The sequence below is a fragment of the Microcaecilia unicolor genome, chromosome 12 (assembly GCF_901765095.1).
Source record: "Microcaecilia unicolor chromosome 12, aMicUni1.1, whole genome shotgun sequence".
NCBI classification, from domain to species: Eukaryota; Metazoa; Chordata; class Amphibia; order Gymnophiona; family Siphonopidae; genus Microcaecilia; species Microcaecilia unicolor.
Window position 1 is genome coordinate 44,213,984 of NC_044042.1, and position 16,693 is coordinate 44,230,676.

General features: G+C 44.9%; 1 protein-coding gene across 2 annotated transcripts in view; it reads right to left on the reverse strand.

Annotated features, from left to right (window-relative positions):
• Positions 1 to 251: 251 nt before the first annotated feature.
• The window catches only part of LOC115481812 (NXPE family member 1-like), a 37,505-nt gene continuing 21,063 nt past the window's right edge, over positions 252 to 16,693 (reverse strand). For both annotated transcript variants that reach the window (XM_030221214.1, XM_030221213.1), the window contains exons 4-6: positions 14,549 to 14,610; positions 3,514 to 3,732; positions 252 to 892 (exon numbers count right to left, since the gene is read on the reverse strand). In XM_030221214.1, coding sequence (XP_030077074.1) covers positions 357 to 892; positions 3,514 to 3,732; positions 14,549 to 14,610 — 817 coding nt within the window. In that variant the 3' untranslated portion in view covers positions 252 to 356. The remainder of the gene's footprint in view (positions 893 to 3,513; positions 3,733 to 14,548; positions 14,611 to 16,693) is intronic.

Consider the following 16,693-nt stretch of genomic DNA (forward strand, 5'->3'; position numbering starts at 1 on the left):
AGCAATTTAAGGGGTCTATTTACAAAGGCACGCTGAAAAATGGCTTGTGGTAGTGTAGGCGTCGGTTTTGGGCATTCGCAGATCCATTTTTGAGTGCACCTGCAAAAAATGTCTCTTTTTTCCTAAAAATGGATGAACGGCAAAATCAAAATTGCCGTGCGTCCATTTTGGGTCTGAGGCCTTACCGCCAGCCATAGACCTAGTGGTAAAGAATTTGTGTGGTAATGACCTACACGTGCCACGTGGTAACCGGGCAATAACTCCAATTTGGTATGCGTTCAGCACGCATAGGCGCCTACATGGCTTAGTAAAAGGACCCCTAATATTTTCAATTATCTAACATTAGTACAGCAGCTTTAACAGATATAAGTTAGGAACATGCTAACTTCATTCTTGATGACTTCTCGGGGTGGATGAATATTATTTGAAGCATATGCAACAGTCATGTCCCAGGCATTAACGACACCGACATTGAGATCCTGAAAAATGTAATTGAGTACAGAGTATTGAATGTAGCCATGGAAATCGCTAAGCTTTTCATAGTCCTTGTTCATTTCACTTGTGTTTTCTGTTTTAATGACAACTTTTGTGTCTGGGCTCCTGATGAGCAGACGTTCTATCGCTTTGCGGATGTTAAGCGCTCTTCGGATAAAGATGTGAAGAGGGAAGAGTCGAAAGTGCATTCCAAAAGTAAATGCTATAGCTGTGTATTTATTTCCTGCTATGGCATCAATTTGCTTGGTGATATATGCATCCTCCTTAAATGTATAGAAACTTAGGACGATATATGGGTTGCCATGCTTTTTCATTTGGATTTTAATGTTTCTGTCCATATCCAGAGCTAGGCGAGTCACTGGCCCTCCACCTCCATAGAGGTTAAAATACTTCAGTGCTAAGGAAAACAAACAGAATTGCATAGTTAAAGGATAGCTTTTGTTCAGAGGTAGAAGCAATGAACTCTTCTCTACTGAATACATTCAGAGGGATATAAAACAAAAAAAGGACTGGATTAGAACATCTTGTGATGAAATGAAATTAGGTAACAGAGCTGGCATAATCATCAGGTAAACTAGGCAGTAGCCTAGAGGCTCTTTTACTAAGCTCCGTAAGTGTCTACATGCACCCATCCTGTGCCAAAATGGAGTTACCATACAGCTACCTCATGGCTCTTGTGGTAATTTCATTTTTGACACGTGTCCAATATGCACAGCTGAAAAATAATTTTTATTTTCTGCCGCGCATATCGAATGCACGCCAAGTGGCATTTGGCGCACAAAGGTCATTACTGCCCAGTTACCGCATGAGACTTTACCAATAGGTCAATGCCTGGCGGTAAGGTCTCAGACCCAAAATGGACGTGCCAATTTTCATTTTGCCACATGTCCATTTTCAGCAAAAATTTTAAATAGGCCTTTTATACAGGTGCACTGAAAAATGATTCTGCGCGTACCCAAAACCTGCACCTACACTACCGCAGGTCATTTTTCAGTACACCTTAGTAAAAGAACCCCCTAAAGTGGCAGACTTTAGGGAGTGTCCAAGAGCAACTGCAGTTGCAAAAAGACAGCCACATAAATTCAAAGCACCATCATTGCCCATTTTTGCCTGCAGGAAAGGTGGGTAGTTTTCAAATAGCTAGTCTATCTTCAGAAAAAAGCATTTACCTAGATAAATAACTTTTGGAACTTGCCTTCATTATGTATATATATTAAATGCAGTTTACCAGTATAAAGAATTTTGACACCCTGTGATATATATTAGGCTCTCTATGATATTTTAAAATATATTCTGCTAGGTGTTGGTGTTTATTTTCTCAATCATACCTCAGCAGGAAGTAAGGCTGTGTCCCTCCTTCCCATGTCTACTATCACTCTTTTGTGTCCTTATCCCTTCCTCCTGCACTAAGGAGACCATCCCCCCCAACCCCTGAGGTTAGCATCTGTCTATTTTTCTTCATTTTCTCCTATTTCCCCTTCCAGGGTCAAACATGAAATTAATGATCTGCTGTTAGTGATCTGTAACCTGTCATTAAAATTGTCAATAGTACCGTAAGATTGGAAGGTGGACAATGAAACACCATTTTAAAAAATGGTTTAATGGGGCAAAGCATGAATTCAGCCAAGGGAAGTCTTGCATCACCAATCTGCTTCATTTCTTTGAAGGCATGAATAACCACGTTGATAAAGGTGAGCCAGTTGATTTAGTGTATCTAGATTTTCAGAAAGCTTTTGACAAAGTTCCTCATGAGGGAAGCCTGAGAAATTTAAAGAGTCATGGGGTAGAAGGCAATGTCTGTTGTGAAATGGAAATTGGTCATTGGACAGAAAACAGAGGGTAGGGTTAAATGACCAGTTTTCTCAATGGAGGAGGATAAATGGTGGAGTGCCGCAGGGATCTGTACTGGGACCGGTGCTATTTAACATATTTATTAATGATCTGGAAATCGGAATGACAAGTGAGATGATTAAATTTGTAGATGACAAAACTATTCAGAGTTGTTAAAACACATGCGGAATGCAGGAAGACCTTAGTAAATTGGAAGACTGGGCATCCAAATAGCAGATGAAATTTAGTGTGGACAAATACAAAGTGATGCACATTGGAACGAATAATCCAAATCATAGTTACCTGATGGTAGGGTCCACCTTGGGAGTCAACACTCAAGAAAAAGATCTAGGTATCATTGTACACAATGTGCTGAAATCTGCCCAATGTGTGGTGGCAGGCAAGAAAGCAAACAGGAGGCTAGGAATTATTAGGAAAGGGATGGTTAATATAAGCAAGAATACTATAATGCCTCTGTATCATTCCATGGTGCAACCTCACCTTGACTATTATGTTCAATTCTAGTCGCCGTATCTCAAAAAAGATGTAACACAATTAGAAAAGGTTCAAAGAACAATGACCAAAATGATAAATGGAATGGAACTCTTCTTATATGAGGAAAGGCTAAAGAGGTTATGGCTCTTCAGCTTGGAAAAGAGATGGATGAGGGGAGATATGACTGAGGTCTGCAAAATCCTGAGTGGTATAGAACGAGTAGAAGTGAATCAATTTTTTACTCTTTCAAAAACTACAAAGACTAGGGGACACTCAATGAAATTACATGGCAATACTTTAAAAACAAACAGGAGGAAATATTTTCTCACTCAAATAATAGATAAACTCTAGAACTCATTGTTGGAGGATGTGGTAAGAGTGGGTAGCATATCTGGGTTTTAAAAAGGTTTGGACAAATTCCTGGAGGAAACGACCATAGTCTGCTATTGAGGTAGACATGGGAATCCACTGCTTGCCCTGATATTGTTACCATAGAATTTTGCTATTTTTTTGATTTCTGCCAGGTACTTGTGACCTGGATTGACCACTGTTTGGAACACGATACTGGGGTATATGGACCATCTGTCTGACCTAGTATGGCTGTTTTTATGTTTCTTCCAGCTGTGACAACTTTCAACTATTGTCTAATCATGATAAACATGAGCAGAGTATTAGGAGAACAGAAATACCTACTCTTCACTGTGTCCATTAGGTAATCCATCCATTGACGCATGGTTGAGTCTCCAATGAGATACAGCAGCTTTCCTTTCAGGCAAGTGTTAATCTCATCCATGGTTTTGTATGGTGTCATTTTGCAGAAGAGTGGGTTCCATGTATTCTGCAAGAAATATCCTCCTGGGAAGTGGTACTTGAATCCAGTTGTGCATTTTTCTTTGGTCAAGGTGTCATTTTCTATTAGGATGAAATACAATAGTATGCTATTCAGGAAGCTGGCAGTGTATGCAACGACCACCACTTATTTCAAGTTTCAGTTTGCTGAGTGAAGATTCTGTTCTGAACATACCCCTGTGTTGTCTGGCCTTTTTACATGAAGAATACAATTCAATAAATTGTGGGCCCAATATTTGAAAACTGCTGTTGTTTATCCCACAAATTCTATATATGGTGCCTTAAGATGTGCGTGTTAATTTGTTTGATTAAAAAGCCAATCAACACTGATATTGGTACTTAACGACCAATTAGCGGCACAAATTTACTTTAATTAGAATGCACACAACTTTCTAGGTGTATTTTATAACGCGTAGCGTGTAAATTCTAATATGTGCAGTCAAGAAAGGTGTGTGGCCATGGGTGTGGAATGGGCAGGTTTTGGGCATTTCAAAAAACTATGCGCACTATTATAGAATACACCCAATCTAACTTAGGTGCAGGTATTTAGGCCTGGTTTTAGCTGACCTAAATGGGTGCGCCTAAATTTTAGTCGCAAGAACGGCATGGGAGCATATTCTATACACCAAGTGTAACTTTAGACGTAGTTTAAAGGATCACACTAACCACGTGGTATTATGGTGCTGATTTGTAAGGCAGCATATATAGAATTCCCCCCCCCCCCTATGGGCCAGATTCTGTATAAGGCACCTAAAAAATCTGTGCGACAAACATTTCCGCCTAAGCGTATTCTATAAGTGGCGTCTAGATTTAGGCACAGTATATAGAAATCACTTAGTTGATATCCCAGTGTTTACACACCAATGAAAATGTGGCGTAAATCCCCGCGCATGGATTTACATGCACTGGGCCACAATCTATAACTACATGCATAAATTTTGGAACGACCATGAAATGCCCATTTCCCCACCCATGACCATGCCCCTTTTGAAATACACGCATTAGGTTTTAGGCGCAGTTCATTGCAGAGTACTCTTAGCGAGTTGTGCGTGTAAATTCTACTTATTGCCAATTAGTGCTCATTATTGCTCATTATGTATGTGCTATTATCAATGCTGATTAGCTTGTTAAGCCAATTAAGTTATGCACATTGTTATAAAATATGCCTGGATTTCGGCACAGATCTCTAGGCGTACTATATAGAATCTGGTAGTATATATGTAACTTTAATGAGTATAAGCCACTAATCCTCTAATTCTATAACCTTAGCACCTACATGTAAGTGCCATTGCTGTGCTCAGATTATACATGGTGTCTAGAAAAAAACGGGACTTCTTACGTAGTTTCAAAATACTTTGCAATTGTTTAAACATCAGTATGACCTTTGAAAATACACAGTATAATAGGGTTTTTCTTAGTTAATTCATAATTTCTGTTCAAAGTGTCCTCCTTCAACCTTGACATATTGTCACGGTTGTGACTGTATCCCATGCCTACACTCACCTTGCCTCCTGGTGACCAGGCCCTATGGCTGCTGTGGACTGTCTTCTTCCTGTTTCCCAAACATGTTCCAGAGTTGATTCCAGTCCTATTCTGATGTTCCAGCATTCCAGACTTGCTTTGGGGTTCCTGCAGCCAAGTCTCACTTTGGTGCTCTTGCAACCAAGCCTTACTGTGGTGTTCTTGCAGCCAAGCCGTGCTCTGGTGTTTTTGCTGCCAAGCCTCACTCTTACTTGTGACCTCATCTGTAATTGCCTTTATTAAGCACCTGGGAACTTTCAGGCTTGTCTTTGCAACAGAGGTCTTCAGATGAGTTTTCTTCTGTGTGTGTTTGTTGCAGTTCCAGCCCTGCTAGTTCTTGTCTTGCCAGTCTTCAACTTCTACTCCAACCCTGCTTGTACCAGCCCTGCAAGCCTTCAGCTTCAGTTCTAATCCTGCTTGTGTCTGCCCTGTTTGTCTTCAGCTTCATTTCCTCCACTGTTTGTTCCAACCCTGTCTGCTTTCAAAATCCTGTTCCAGCCAAGCCTGTTTGAGAATCCTGAATCCATTCCAGCCAAGCCTGTTTGAGAATCCTGAATCCTGTTTGAGAATCCAGAATCCGGTTCCAGCCAAGCCCGTTCTAGAATCCGGCTCCAGATAAGCCAAGCCATGCCCGTTCTAGAATCCGGTTCCAGATAAGCCAAGCCAAGCCCATTCCAGAATCCAGTTTCAGCCAAGCCCGTTCCAGAATCCGGTTGTTCCAGTCCTGCTTATTCCAGGCCTGCTTATCTACCGTTTCAGTTCCCATCCTGCTAGTTCCGGTCCTGCTTGTACCAGCCTGTCTGTGTTCAGCCTACGTTCCTGTTTGGGTGGTTCACCTGCTGCTGCCAGTCACTGGCAGTGGCCCAAGGGCTCACTACTCCGTGACAGTCCGTGACAGATTGCAAAGGCCATGAGCTCGGCAGAACCATCCACCTTGCAGAGGCTTCATGAGCACTCTCTTCAGCTTTTACATCATCATGAAGCCATCCAAGATTTGTCTGCACGCATGGACCAGTTCCAGCAAGGCCTGGAGACACGCATAGACCAGCTGCAGCAATTTCTGGAGGCATTCCAGGACCACTACCTGAAATCAGCAGCTTCTCAAGCTTCGGTTCCTCTGAGCTCGGACCCACTACTGACACTTGCTCCTGTAATTTCAGGTATCCGTCTTAAGGCACCACCGAGATATGACGGTAATCCCAAAGACTGTAGAGGTTTTCTCAACCAGTGTAAAATAAGTTTTGAGCTTCAGTCCCAAGACTTTCTCTCCAATAGAACCCAGGTAGCTTATATTATTTCTCTGCTGTCCGGTCAAGCTTTAGCATGGGTCTCTCCTCTCTGGGAAAGGGATGACCCAGTGCTTCATGATCTCCATAGTTTCCTGGAACAGTTTAAACGAGTCTTTGAGGAACCTGGGAAGGTTACATTTGCAACTTCTGTGCTCCTGAGATTAAAGCAGGGAACGCGGACCCTGGGCGACTATCCAGCTCATTTTCGAAAGAGAAGGACGCCCATCTTCCGACACAAGTCGAGAGATGGGCGTCCTTCTCTCAAGGTCAGCCAAATCGGCATAATCGAAAGCCGATTTTTGGCGTCCTCAACTGCTTTCCATCGCGAGGACGACCAAAGGTCACGGGGGGTGTCGGCAGTGTACCGAAGGCGGGACGAGGGCTTGGTTAACAGATGGGCGTCCTCGGCCGATAATGGAAAAAAGAAGGATGTCCATGACGAGCTTTTGGCCGAATTTACTTGGTCCAATTTTTTTCACATCCAAGCCTTGAAAAGGTGCCCGAACTGACCAGTTGACCACCGGAGGAAATCAGGGATGACCTCCCCTTACTCCCCCAGTGGTCACCAACCCCCTTCCACCCAAAAAAACAAATTATAAAACATTTTTTGCCAGCCTCTATGCCAGTCTCAAATGTAATACGCAGCTCCATGACAGCAGTATGTAGGTCTCTGGAGCAGTTTTTAGTGGGTACTACAGTGCACTTCAGGCAGGCGGACCCAGACCCATCCCACCCCCCCCCCCCTCCCACCTGTTACTCTTGTGGTGGTAAATTGGGAGCCCTCCAAAACCCACTGTATCCACATCTAGGTGCCTCTCTTTACCCTTTAAGGGCTATGGTAGTATTGTACAGTTGTGAGGAGTTGGTTTTGGGGGGTTCAGCACCCAAGGTAAGGGAGCTATGCATCTGGGAGCAATTTGTGAAGTCCACTGCAGTGCCCCCTAGGGTGCCCGGTTGGTGTCCTGGCATGTCAGGGGGGGATCAGTGCACTAAGAATGCTGGCTCCTCCCATGACCAAAGGGCTTGCATTTGGTTGTTTTTGAGATGGGCGTCCTCGGTTTCCATTATCGGTGAAAACCGAGGTCACCCATCTCTAAGGTCGGCAATCTCAACATTTAGGTCGACCATCTCTAAGGTTGACCTAAATGTTGGGATTTGGGCGTCCCCAGCCATATTATCAAAACAAAAGATGGCCACCCATCTTGTTTCGATAATACAGGATGCCCCGCCCCTTCACGGCGCCGTCCTCAGAGATGGACGCCCTTATAGATGGGCGTCCCCATTCGATTGTGCCCCTCTATGCTATTAGGTTCCGCACTCTGGCTTCTGAATTGGCTTGGAACAACTAGAGTCTGGTCGCGACCTTCTGGTAGGGGTTGGAACCCCAAATTAAGGATGAGTTGGCCAGATGTGAGCTTCCAACCAGATTAGACGACCTGATTGGGCTCTGCAATATGATATTCAATTTCAAGAGCGTAGCTGAGAATGGAGCTCCTCAGAAAAGATAGGCATTAAGACACCGAGTTATCAGTATGCATCACAGGATCCTAGTCCTAGGTAGGCCTCTCCCCTAGAATCTGTATATCTCATGCAATTGGGTCATACTCCACTCTCGATGCAAGAGTATCAGAGGCGTCGGACCCTCAACCTATGTCTGTATTGCGGTGATGCGCAGGTGCCCAAATAAACCTGGGTCCTTGGATCAGGGTCTGACCGCAGGCACCATAGTAGGCTTATCTTCTGGTTTTCTTCATACTCAATTTCTAATTCCATCAGTGCTTGATCTAGGTCAAAGAAACGATCATACTGAAGTTTTTCTGGATTTTGGGGCTGGTGGAAATTTTATAGACGAATCCCTGGTCCATCAATTTAACATTCCTACACAAGAGTTACCTAAGACCATTCCGCTCTTTTCAGTCTGTGGCTGCATTCAAGGATATGTAAGCATACAAATGGTTCCGGTGCGCTTGTGTATTGGCGACCACAAGGAAAACATCAGACAGCAGTGCAACCCATCGTACTGGGTCTACCTTGGCTACAGAGACACAATCCGACCCTAGACTGGGGAAGAGGTGAGATCACAGACTGGATCAATTCTTGCAGAAAACTTTGTCTCGTCCCCAATGCTTGCAGTATGGTCGGCAAACAGCAGTACCTAGATTCTGACGCTTGGACTGATATTAGTGACTCACAGTTCCAGGACTCTGATGCATCTGCGGTTGTTCTGGCCACCGCTTGTGTTTCACCCCAGACCAGTCAGCTCCAGGTTGAAACCTGCACTACGTCCAAGACTTAGATTCCTTTCAACGGAGGTTCTAAGAAGACTCCTCAAGACTTGTTATCTCATACCATGCCTGAAGAACAGGACCCGGGTTATAGGGTTCAGGACATTCCTGTTATCAGGGGAGCTTATGGTCTCAAGGATAGCCCATGGCAGTCCATGGCTTGTAGTACTACTCTAGTACTGTTTGCAAGATACAGCCTTGTCTTCAACTTATAGCCTTGCTATCAACTTCCAGTTCTGTGGTTCCTGTTCATACACCTAAACTCACCAGCAGGTTCCACCAAAGATATCCCTGGAAGCCCAGACCTCCCGTGGGGACCAGGAGAGCCTTGAGGGGGAGGTACTGTCACGGTTGTGACTGTATTCCATGCCTACACTCACCTCGCCTCCTGGTGACCATGCCCTATGGCTGCTGTGGACTGCCTTCTTCCTGTTTCCCAAACATGTTCCAGAGTTGATTCCAGTCCTATTCTGATGTTCTAGCATTCCAGACTTGCTTTGGGGTTCCTGCAGCCAAGCCTCACTTTGGTGCTCTTGCAACCAAGCCTCGCTGTGGTGTTCTTGCAGCCAAGCCTCGCTGTGGTGTTCTTGCTGCCAAGCCATGCTCTGGTGTTTTTGCTGCTAAGCCTCACTCTTACTTGTGACCTCATCTGTAATTGCCTTTATTAAGCACCTGGGAACTTTCAGGCTTGCCTTTGCAACAGAGGTCTTCAGATGAATTTTCATCTGTGTGTGTTTGTTGCAGTTCTAGCCCTGCTAGTTCTTGTCTTGCCAGTCTTCAACTTCTACTCCAACCCTGCTTGTTACAGCTCTGCAAGTCTTAAGCTTCAGTTCTAATCCTGCTTGTGTCTGCCCTGTTTGTCTTCAGCTTCAGTTCCTCCACAACCCTGTCTGCTTTCAGAATCCTGTTCCAGCCAAGCCTGTTTGAGAATCCTGAATCCTGTTTGAGAATCCTGAATCCATTCCAGCCAAGCCTTTTTGAGAATCTTGAATCCTGTTTGAGAATCCAGAATCCGGTTCCAGTCAAGCCCATTCCAGCATCTGGCTCCAGCCAAGCCAAGTCCGTTCCAGCATCTGGTTCCAGCCAAGCCAATCCCATTCCAGAATCCAGTTGTTCCAGTCCTGCTTATTCCAGCCCTGCTCATCTACCGCTTCCATTCCCATCCTGCTAGTTCTGGTCCTGCTTGTACCAGCCTGTCTGTGTTCAGCCTCTGTTCCTGTTTGGGTGGTTCACCTGCTGCTGCTGGTCACTGGCAGTGGCCCAAGGGCTCACTACTCTGTGACAGTCCGTGACACATATTCACAAAGGGGTCCTTTTACTAAGGTTCGCCAAAAAGTGGCATGCACTGGTGTAGATGCATGTATTGGACACATACAGGTTCATTTTTCAGCGCACCTGCAAAAAATGCATTTTTTTGGCCAAAAATGGATGTGCGGCAAAATGAAAATTGGCACGCGTCCATTTTGGGCCTGAGATCTTACCACCACCCATTGACTTAGCAGTAAGGTCTCATGTGTTAACCAGATGGTAATCATCAGCGTGCGTACAATGTTGATTACCGCCCGGTTAGTGCCACACGTGCCTACTGGATGCGCGTACAAAATGAAATTACCACCTGGGCCACACAGTAGCCGGGCAGTAGTTCCAAACTGGCGTATGTTGAGTGCGCATAGGCACCTATGTGGCTCAGTAAAAGGGCCCCAAAGTCTTTGATGCCATTGATTTGTTGACTCAATGTGCCTGATATTTAGCACTATTTAACTGGTCAGAATGGATGCTGACCAGTTAAATAGCACGTAACCAGCTATCCACCAATATTCAGCGAGGGATAACTGGCTATCCTCCGCTGAATATCCATGGTTAGCGGTTGGCAGATAACCGGTTATGTCACATGATATAACTGGCTATCTGCCAAGATTTAAATCAGGTTTGGCAGTCATATTTAGCCAAGTCAAACCCTAGTATATATTCAGCTGGTTATAGATGAACAGCTATGTTTGAATAGCGACATAGTCGGTTATCTTCAAACCAACCGAAAAAACCCCAGATATTCAATGCAAGTCACCGGAAATGGCCTGGCATTGGATATCCGAGTTCAGCGTGGATCGTGGGAGATAGCCTGGCTATCTCCCGCGGGCTGAATATCGGGCCACTGAATTCTGGGATTTTATTAATTAAGAGCTTGAGTGTTTTGCGAACGCGATGCGCTGGAGCTCAAGTTGAAAAATAAATTTCTCAAAAATATCTTGAATTTCACGCAGAAGTAAGAGGTTTTTGGGTAATTTGGAAAAATGTTGGAGATCCCTTTTTTCTAGACGCCATGTAAAATAGTGGCATGCAACATTTAAGAGTGATGTAGTATGTGAGCATGGAGGTTGCAGTAGCATGTAACTGCAAGGGGTGTTCATGGGGGAGGTGCATGGGCAGGGCATGGGAGGGTCCAGGGCCACTGAGGGGAGGGGGGCAGGATGGACAAAATTCCTCAGGCCTGGGCCTCCAAGGAATTTTTAGGAATGCCCCATTCTGCCCATGACCCTCCCATTTCTGCGCCCCCTTTTTGAACTTGTGTGTAAAATTTAGGCGAGGATCCTGCACCTAAATTTATTGCAAATTTTCATTTGCCATTTTTAGTGACTTTTATAAAATTTGGGGGTAAATGCATGAAGGTATGCACATTTAGGGTTCTCAACTAGATCCAGAGTCACCTGTTAGGGTTGATTTAATCCTGGGCTTACCCCAGTGCATGCTGGGACTTGTAGGGAATCCTGTGGGGAAATCAGAACCACAAGTTCCTACATGCAATGGGGTAAGGTCAGGACTGGATCAACCTTGTCGTGCAAATCTGGATCTAGATGGCAACCCTATGCATATTTCTTTCTTTCTGGTGAGTGCTGGGGGCCAGGCCAAAAGTTATTCAGAGAGTGGTACAATTCAGCTGCTTTCTGGATAACTTACATACATAAGTCAAACCTTTAAGAAAGCTGGCCTAACTTATGTACTGAAGTAGGTAAATAGCTGCCATATTAATTCAGTGGTACTTATTATATGTACAGCATTACTGAACCTATGTTTTGCTTTATCTAGCAACTTCTGCCGCAGATAGAAAGGTCCTGTGGTTTTATAAAAAAGATCAGCCTGGACAATGGACCTTGGTGTCCCCAAGGATCAGCAGCCTGGAATTGTGCACCTGTCTCATACTGTGCACCTGATATTCAGCTCCCTAGCCACCAAGGCCATTTCATATGCAACAACGGCTTCCAATCAGAGAAAGAATACATTTTAAAGTCCTTACCATGATTCACAAGATCATATATGGTGAATCCCTTAACTACATGAACAACCTCATTGACCTCCCAGCCGGAAATAGATCATTGTCGTCTCACACCCACCTTAATTTACACCTTCCAAATTGAAAGGGTATTAAATATAAGACCTCCTATGCGTCTAGTTTCTCCTTCTTGGGCAGCCAGCTTTGGAACGCTCTGCCAAGACCCATCCAGAAAATCAATGACCACCTACCCTTCAGGAAAATGTTGAAGGCCCACCTCTTTAAGAAAGCTTACCCGAATGTCTGTAATTAAAATTTCAAACCAGCTACTTGATCCTGATGACTGTTATCCCTTTAGACTATCCAGCTCATTTTCGAAAGTGATCGCCGGCCATTTTCCGACATAAATCGGGAAATGGCCAGCGATCTCGGAAAAGCGGCCAAATCGGTATAATCGAAAGCCGCTTTTTTGGCAACATCGCCGCTTTCCCGTCGCGTCGCCGGCCAAAGTTCAAAGGGGTGTGTTGGCAGCGAAGCGAAGGTGGGACATGGGCAGGCATGGGTGTGGCTACCAGATGGCCGGCTTTCGGCGATAATGGAAAAAAAACCCGGCGATAAGCAGTATATCGCCGGGTTTACTTGGTCCTTTTATGTTCACGACCAAGCCTCAAAAAGGTACCCCAAATGACCAGATGACCACTGGAGGGAATGGGGGATGACCTCCCCATACTCCCCCAGTGGTCACCAACCCCCTCCCATACTAAACAAATAAAACTAAAAACCTTTTTTGCCAGCCTGTTTGCCAGCCTCAAATGCCGTACCCACCTCCATGACAGCAGAATGTGTTGTATCCTCCGACAGCCTTTCCCTGGTTGCAATGTGGCTCTCGGGTGAGTGTGACACCTTTTCTGTTAGGTGCCCTGCAGAGTCACATCAGCAATGCATTGTGGTGGGTGTAGGGTACTGGGCTCTACTCCCATGGTGCTTTTCCACCCTGCTAAATGGGTTCAGATTGTGCCCTGTTTTGCTGGAGGTAGTGGCCATTTTTGTAAGCCAGTTTTAGATCCCTTTCATGTGTCACCCACGTTTTAGAGAACGTTGTTACCTTGAATGTGGCTGAAAGAGGGCATTATACAGCATTCTGCCAGCTCTGACCTACTGCTAATCTCAGTACCAGGGAGACTGTTTGCCAGTGGGGCACAACCTCTGATCTGCAGTTAACTGTGAGTAAACGTGCTTATTCAAATAAAGGACTTTTTCAAAGAGATTAGTCTTCAGGTGTCAACTGGTGTGCCAAGGTTATACAGCAGCAACAAGTCCTAGAGGCCTGCATGTATGCAGGTCCCTGGAGCACTTTTAGTGGGTACCGCAGTGCACTTAAGGCAGGCAGAACCAGGCCCACCCCCCCACCCTCACCTGTAACACTTGTGCTGGTAATGGAAGCCCTCCAAAACCCACTGTACCCACATGTAGTTGCCCCCTTCACCCCTAAGAGCTTTGGTAGTGTTGTACATTTGTGGGTAGTGGGTTTTGGGGGGGAGGTTGGAGGGCTCAGCACCCAAAGTAAGGGAGCTATGCATGTGGGAGGTTTTTCTGAAGTCCACCGCACTGACCCCTAGGGTGCCGAGCTGGTGTCCTGGCATGTCAGGGGGACCAGTGCGCTACAAATGCTGGCTCCTCCCATGACCAAATGCCTTGGATTTCGCCGGGTTGGAGATGGCCGGCATTTTTTTCCATTATCACTGAAAAACAAACCCAGCCATCTCAAACCTGGCAAACTCCAAGGTATTTGGCCGGGCTAAACCATATTATCGAAAAAAAGATGGCCGGCCATCTTTTTCGGTAATACGGTTCCAGCCAGCTGTAGCGCCGCCGCCAACATAGATCGCCGGTGATCTATTTGGCCGGCGATGTTCGATTATGCCCCTCCATATCTCCCAATCTCCTTATGCACCTCCCTATCTTTCCTTACCTTCCTTCCTACTCCTTACCACATCCCTCTATTTTTCCTTACCATCCTCCCTACTCCTTAACCTTCCCTATCTCTTTTCCTTATCATCCTCCCTACTCCTTAACCTTCCCTATCTCTTTTCCTTTTGTTATCCCATCTTTGCTTGCATTTACATCTAACTCACATGTTCTCAATCCTTACAACTACTCGTTTACTACAATTGTAATATTCTTCTCTGTAATTGCATTTACTATGTAAGCCGCATTGAGCCTGCAACATGTGGGAAAGCGCGGGGTACAAATGTAATAAATAAATAAATAAACAATGCAATCTGTTTGGCAGCATTACCTTTGGGAACCAAAGAGAAGTAACTGTAAGTAGAGTTTGTCCAGCGTTTTGAATGGTGGTAAGAAATTTGGTGGTAAAGGCATGATTACTACTACTACTACTACTACTACTATTTAGCATTTCTATAGCGCTTTTGTTTTGATTACACCAAACAAACCAGTATGTGCAACCAAATCCTCTCCCCTCTCAATGAAAATCGAAGAAAGCCCAAACTTACTGTTACAGTGACCAACATCAATGGAGGTGAAGGTTTTGGGAATTTCCAGACGAACATTCGACCTTCAAACCAATAGGGACAACAGGAGATAATGATTCTATTTCTACAACACAAGCATGCCATCAAAGTGATATTATTTATAGATCAGATGCTTGCAAGACTGCGGAAATTAAGCTGCAAGATCTGAGGTCACTTCCTAAACAGGTTGCAATGAAATATTTTGCTATGGGGAGACTATAGGGTCAATATTCAAAAGACTTGACCAGCTAATTTTAAGAATTAGTTGGATCAATTCTCAGGCATTGAAATTTCCCCTCCTCTGCTCCTCTCCACATTGGAGGGTAATTCTACAAAAAAGATGCCAGCTTGCATAAATTATAGAATACTATATAATTTGCATGCATTTCTTTAAAGCTATCTAGGAGTACACATTAATGCCAGCTGTATGACTGGTGTAAGTGGTCACACCTACATTACAAATACTAATGTAATACTGGAAGAAAAATAATCACTTTCAAATGCTATTCAATATTAAATAGATTAAATGGAGGAAAAACCTCAGACACCCGGGTAGTGTCACAAGCGTTCACTGCTAGGAACTCATAATACTGTTATAAACCAGCTGGTAGCATAATTATTGGTCAAAAAACCTCCACTTAGTAAAATAATCACTTCATAGAATATATTTCACGCACTCAAAATAGTTAATAAATTGGGTGAAGCAGCACTTATCTGAAGAAGATCCCAACGGGTGCCCATTTCACCATCAGCTTTGTCAGGGGCTGATCATAAACTTGTGCTGTTTCAGTATTGCCATGACTACTTCCTGCAGCTCATAAGAGTCAAAAAATGGCGCCCTACATTATATGCATATATATGCACTGCTACACTAGTATTCTGTAATGGAAAGTAGGCACCTACTTTCCTTTGTAGAACAGTCTCCATATAGGTGCCTCTAGGCACCTAAATATACACCCCTGATATTTAGCTGGTGGCAGTCAACTTTTTATTAAATGGCTGCCGGAACTTATGCGGGCCTGGCCGATATTCAGCCAGGGCCACATAACTCGACTGAATATCAGGCTGATGCTGCATAACTTCTTTTTAAATTAAAAAAGCCCCCTTGCCCCTTTGCCCCCTCACCCTCTCCCGCCCCCCTGACAGTGGCCCTCTTTCTTTACCACCTTCCCCCAGCCTGCGGCATTAAGCTCCTGTTTCCCAGCTATCCAGGTAGTATATCCCCCCAGCCTACCCGTAGCCATGGTGGTCTGTGGTGGTCGTTGGGGCCAGGAGCACAGGCCCATCACTCCTGCCCCTTGCGGCCAATGAATGAAAATGGCCATGGCCACTACACAGTACCGTGAGCTGCTGCAATAGGTCGTGGCAGCCATTTTCATTGAGCAACTGCAAGGAATAGGAGTGAGGGGCCTGCTCTCATGCCCCCAGTGACCACCACAGACCACCAAGGCTATAGGTAGGCCCAGGGGGAGGGCCTACCTGGATGGCTGGGGGGACAGTGGCCCTCTGTTGGGGGTTCATGCTGCTGGTTGAGGGAGGGGGAAGGAAAGAGGATTGTCATGGGGGCGTGGGGGCTTAAAATTTTTGTTTTTTTTTAAGTTATGTGGCCCTGGCCCAGTATTCAGTGTTGGGACCTGCGTAGCTAGGCCAGTCAAAGATAGGACAGCTTTTGAGCGGTCCTAAATTTAGCTGCTTAACTATGCGAGTGCTGGCACTGAATATACTGGCACCCACATAACCCTGGGCTTCTCCACAAATGCTGCCCCCCGTACTGCCCCTGACCTGCTCCTTTTTTTGCTGGCAGTCAGAGGCAATATTCAGCAGCTCTGCTCTCTTTAGTGCTGAATATTTGGGATTAGGTGGTGACAAGTGATTTAAATCGGCAGGAGCCTCTCCTACCCACCTAAATCACTTTGAATATCGGCCCCACAGGGTACATATACAGCTCTAAATCCCCTAGAGTTTTTTGCGGCTTGGAATTTAAATGTGAAATTTACAGCTTTGTTTGTTGTTACTATCTACATTTGTGTGCTAAGTGGAATGAGATTATCTTTAAACATGGAGAAGTTACAGACATTTTAGCATGACTACCCAGCAATTCAAAAACATTTTTATTGTAAAACTACC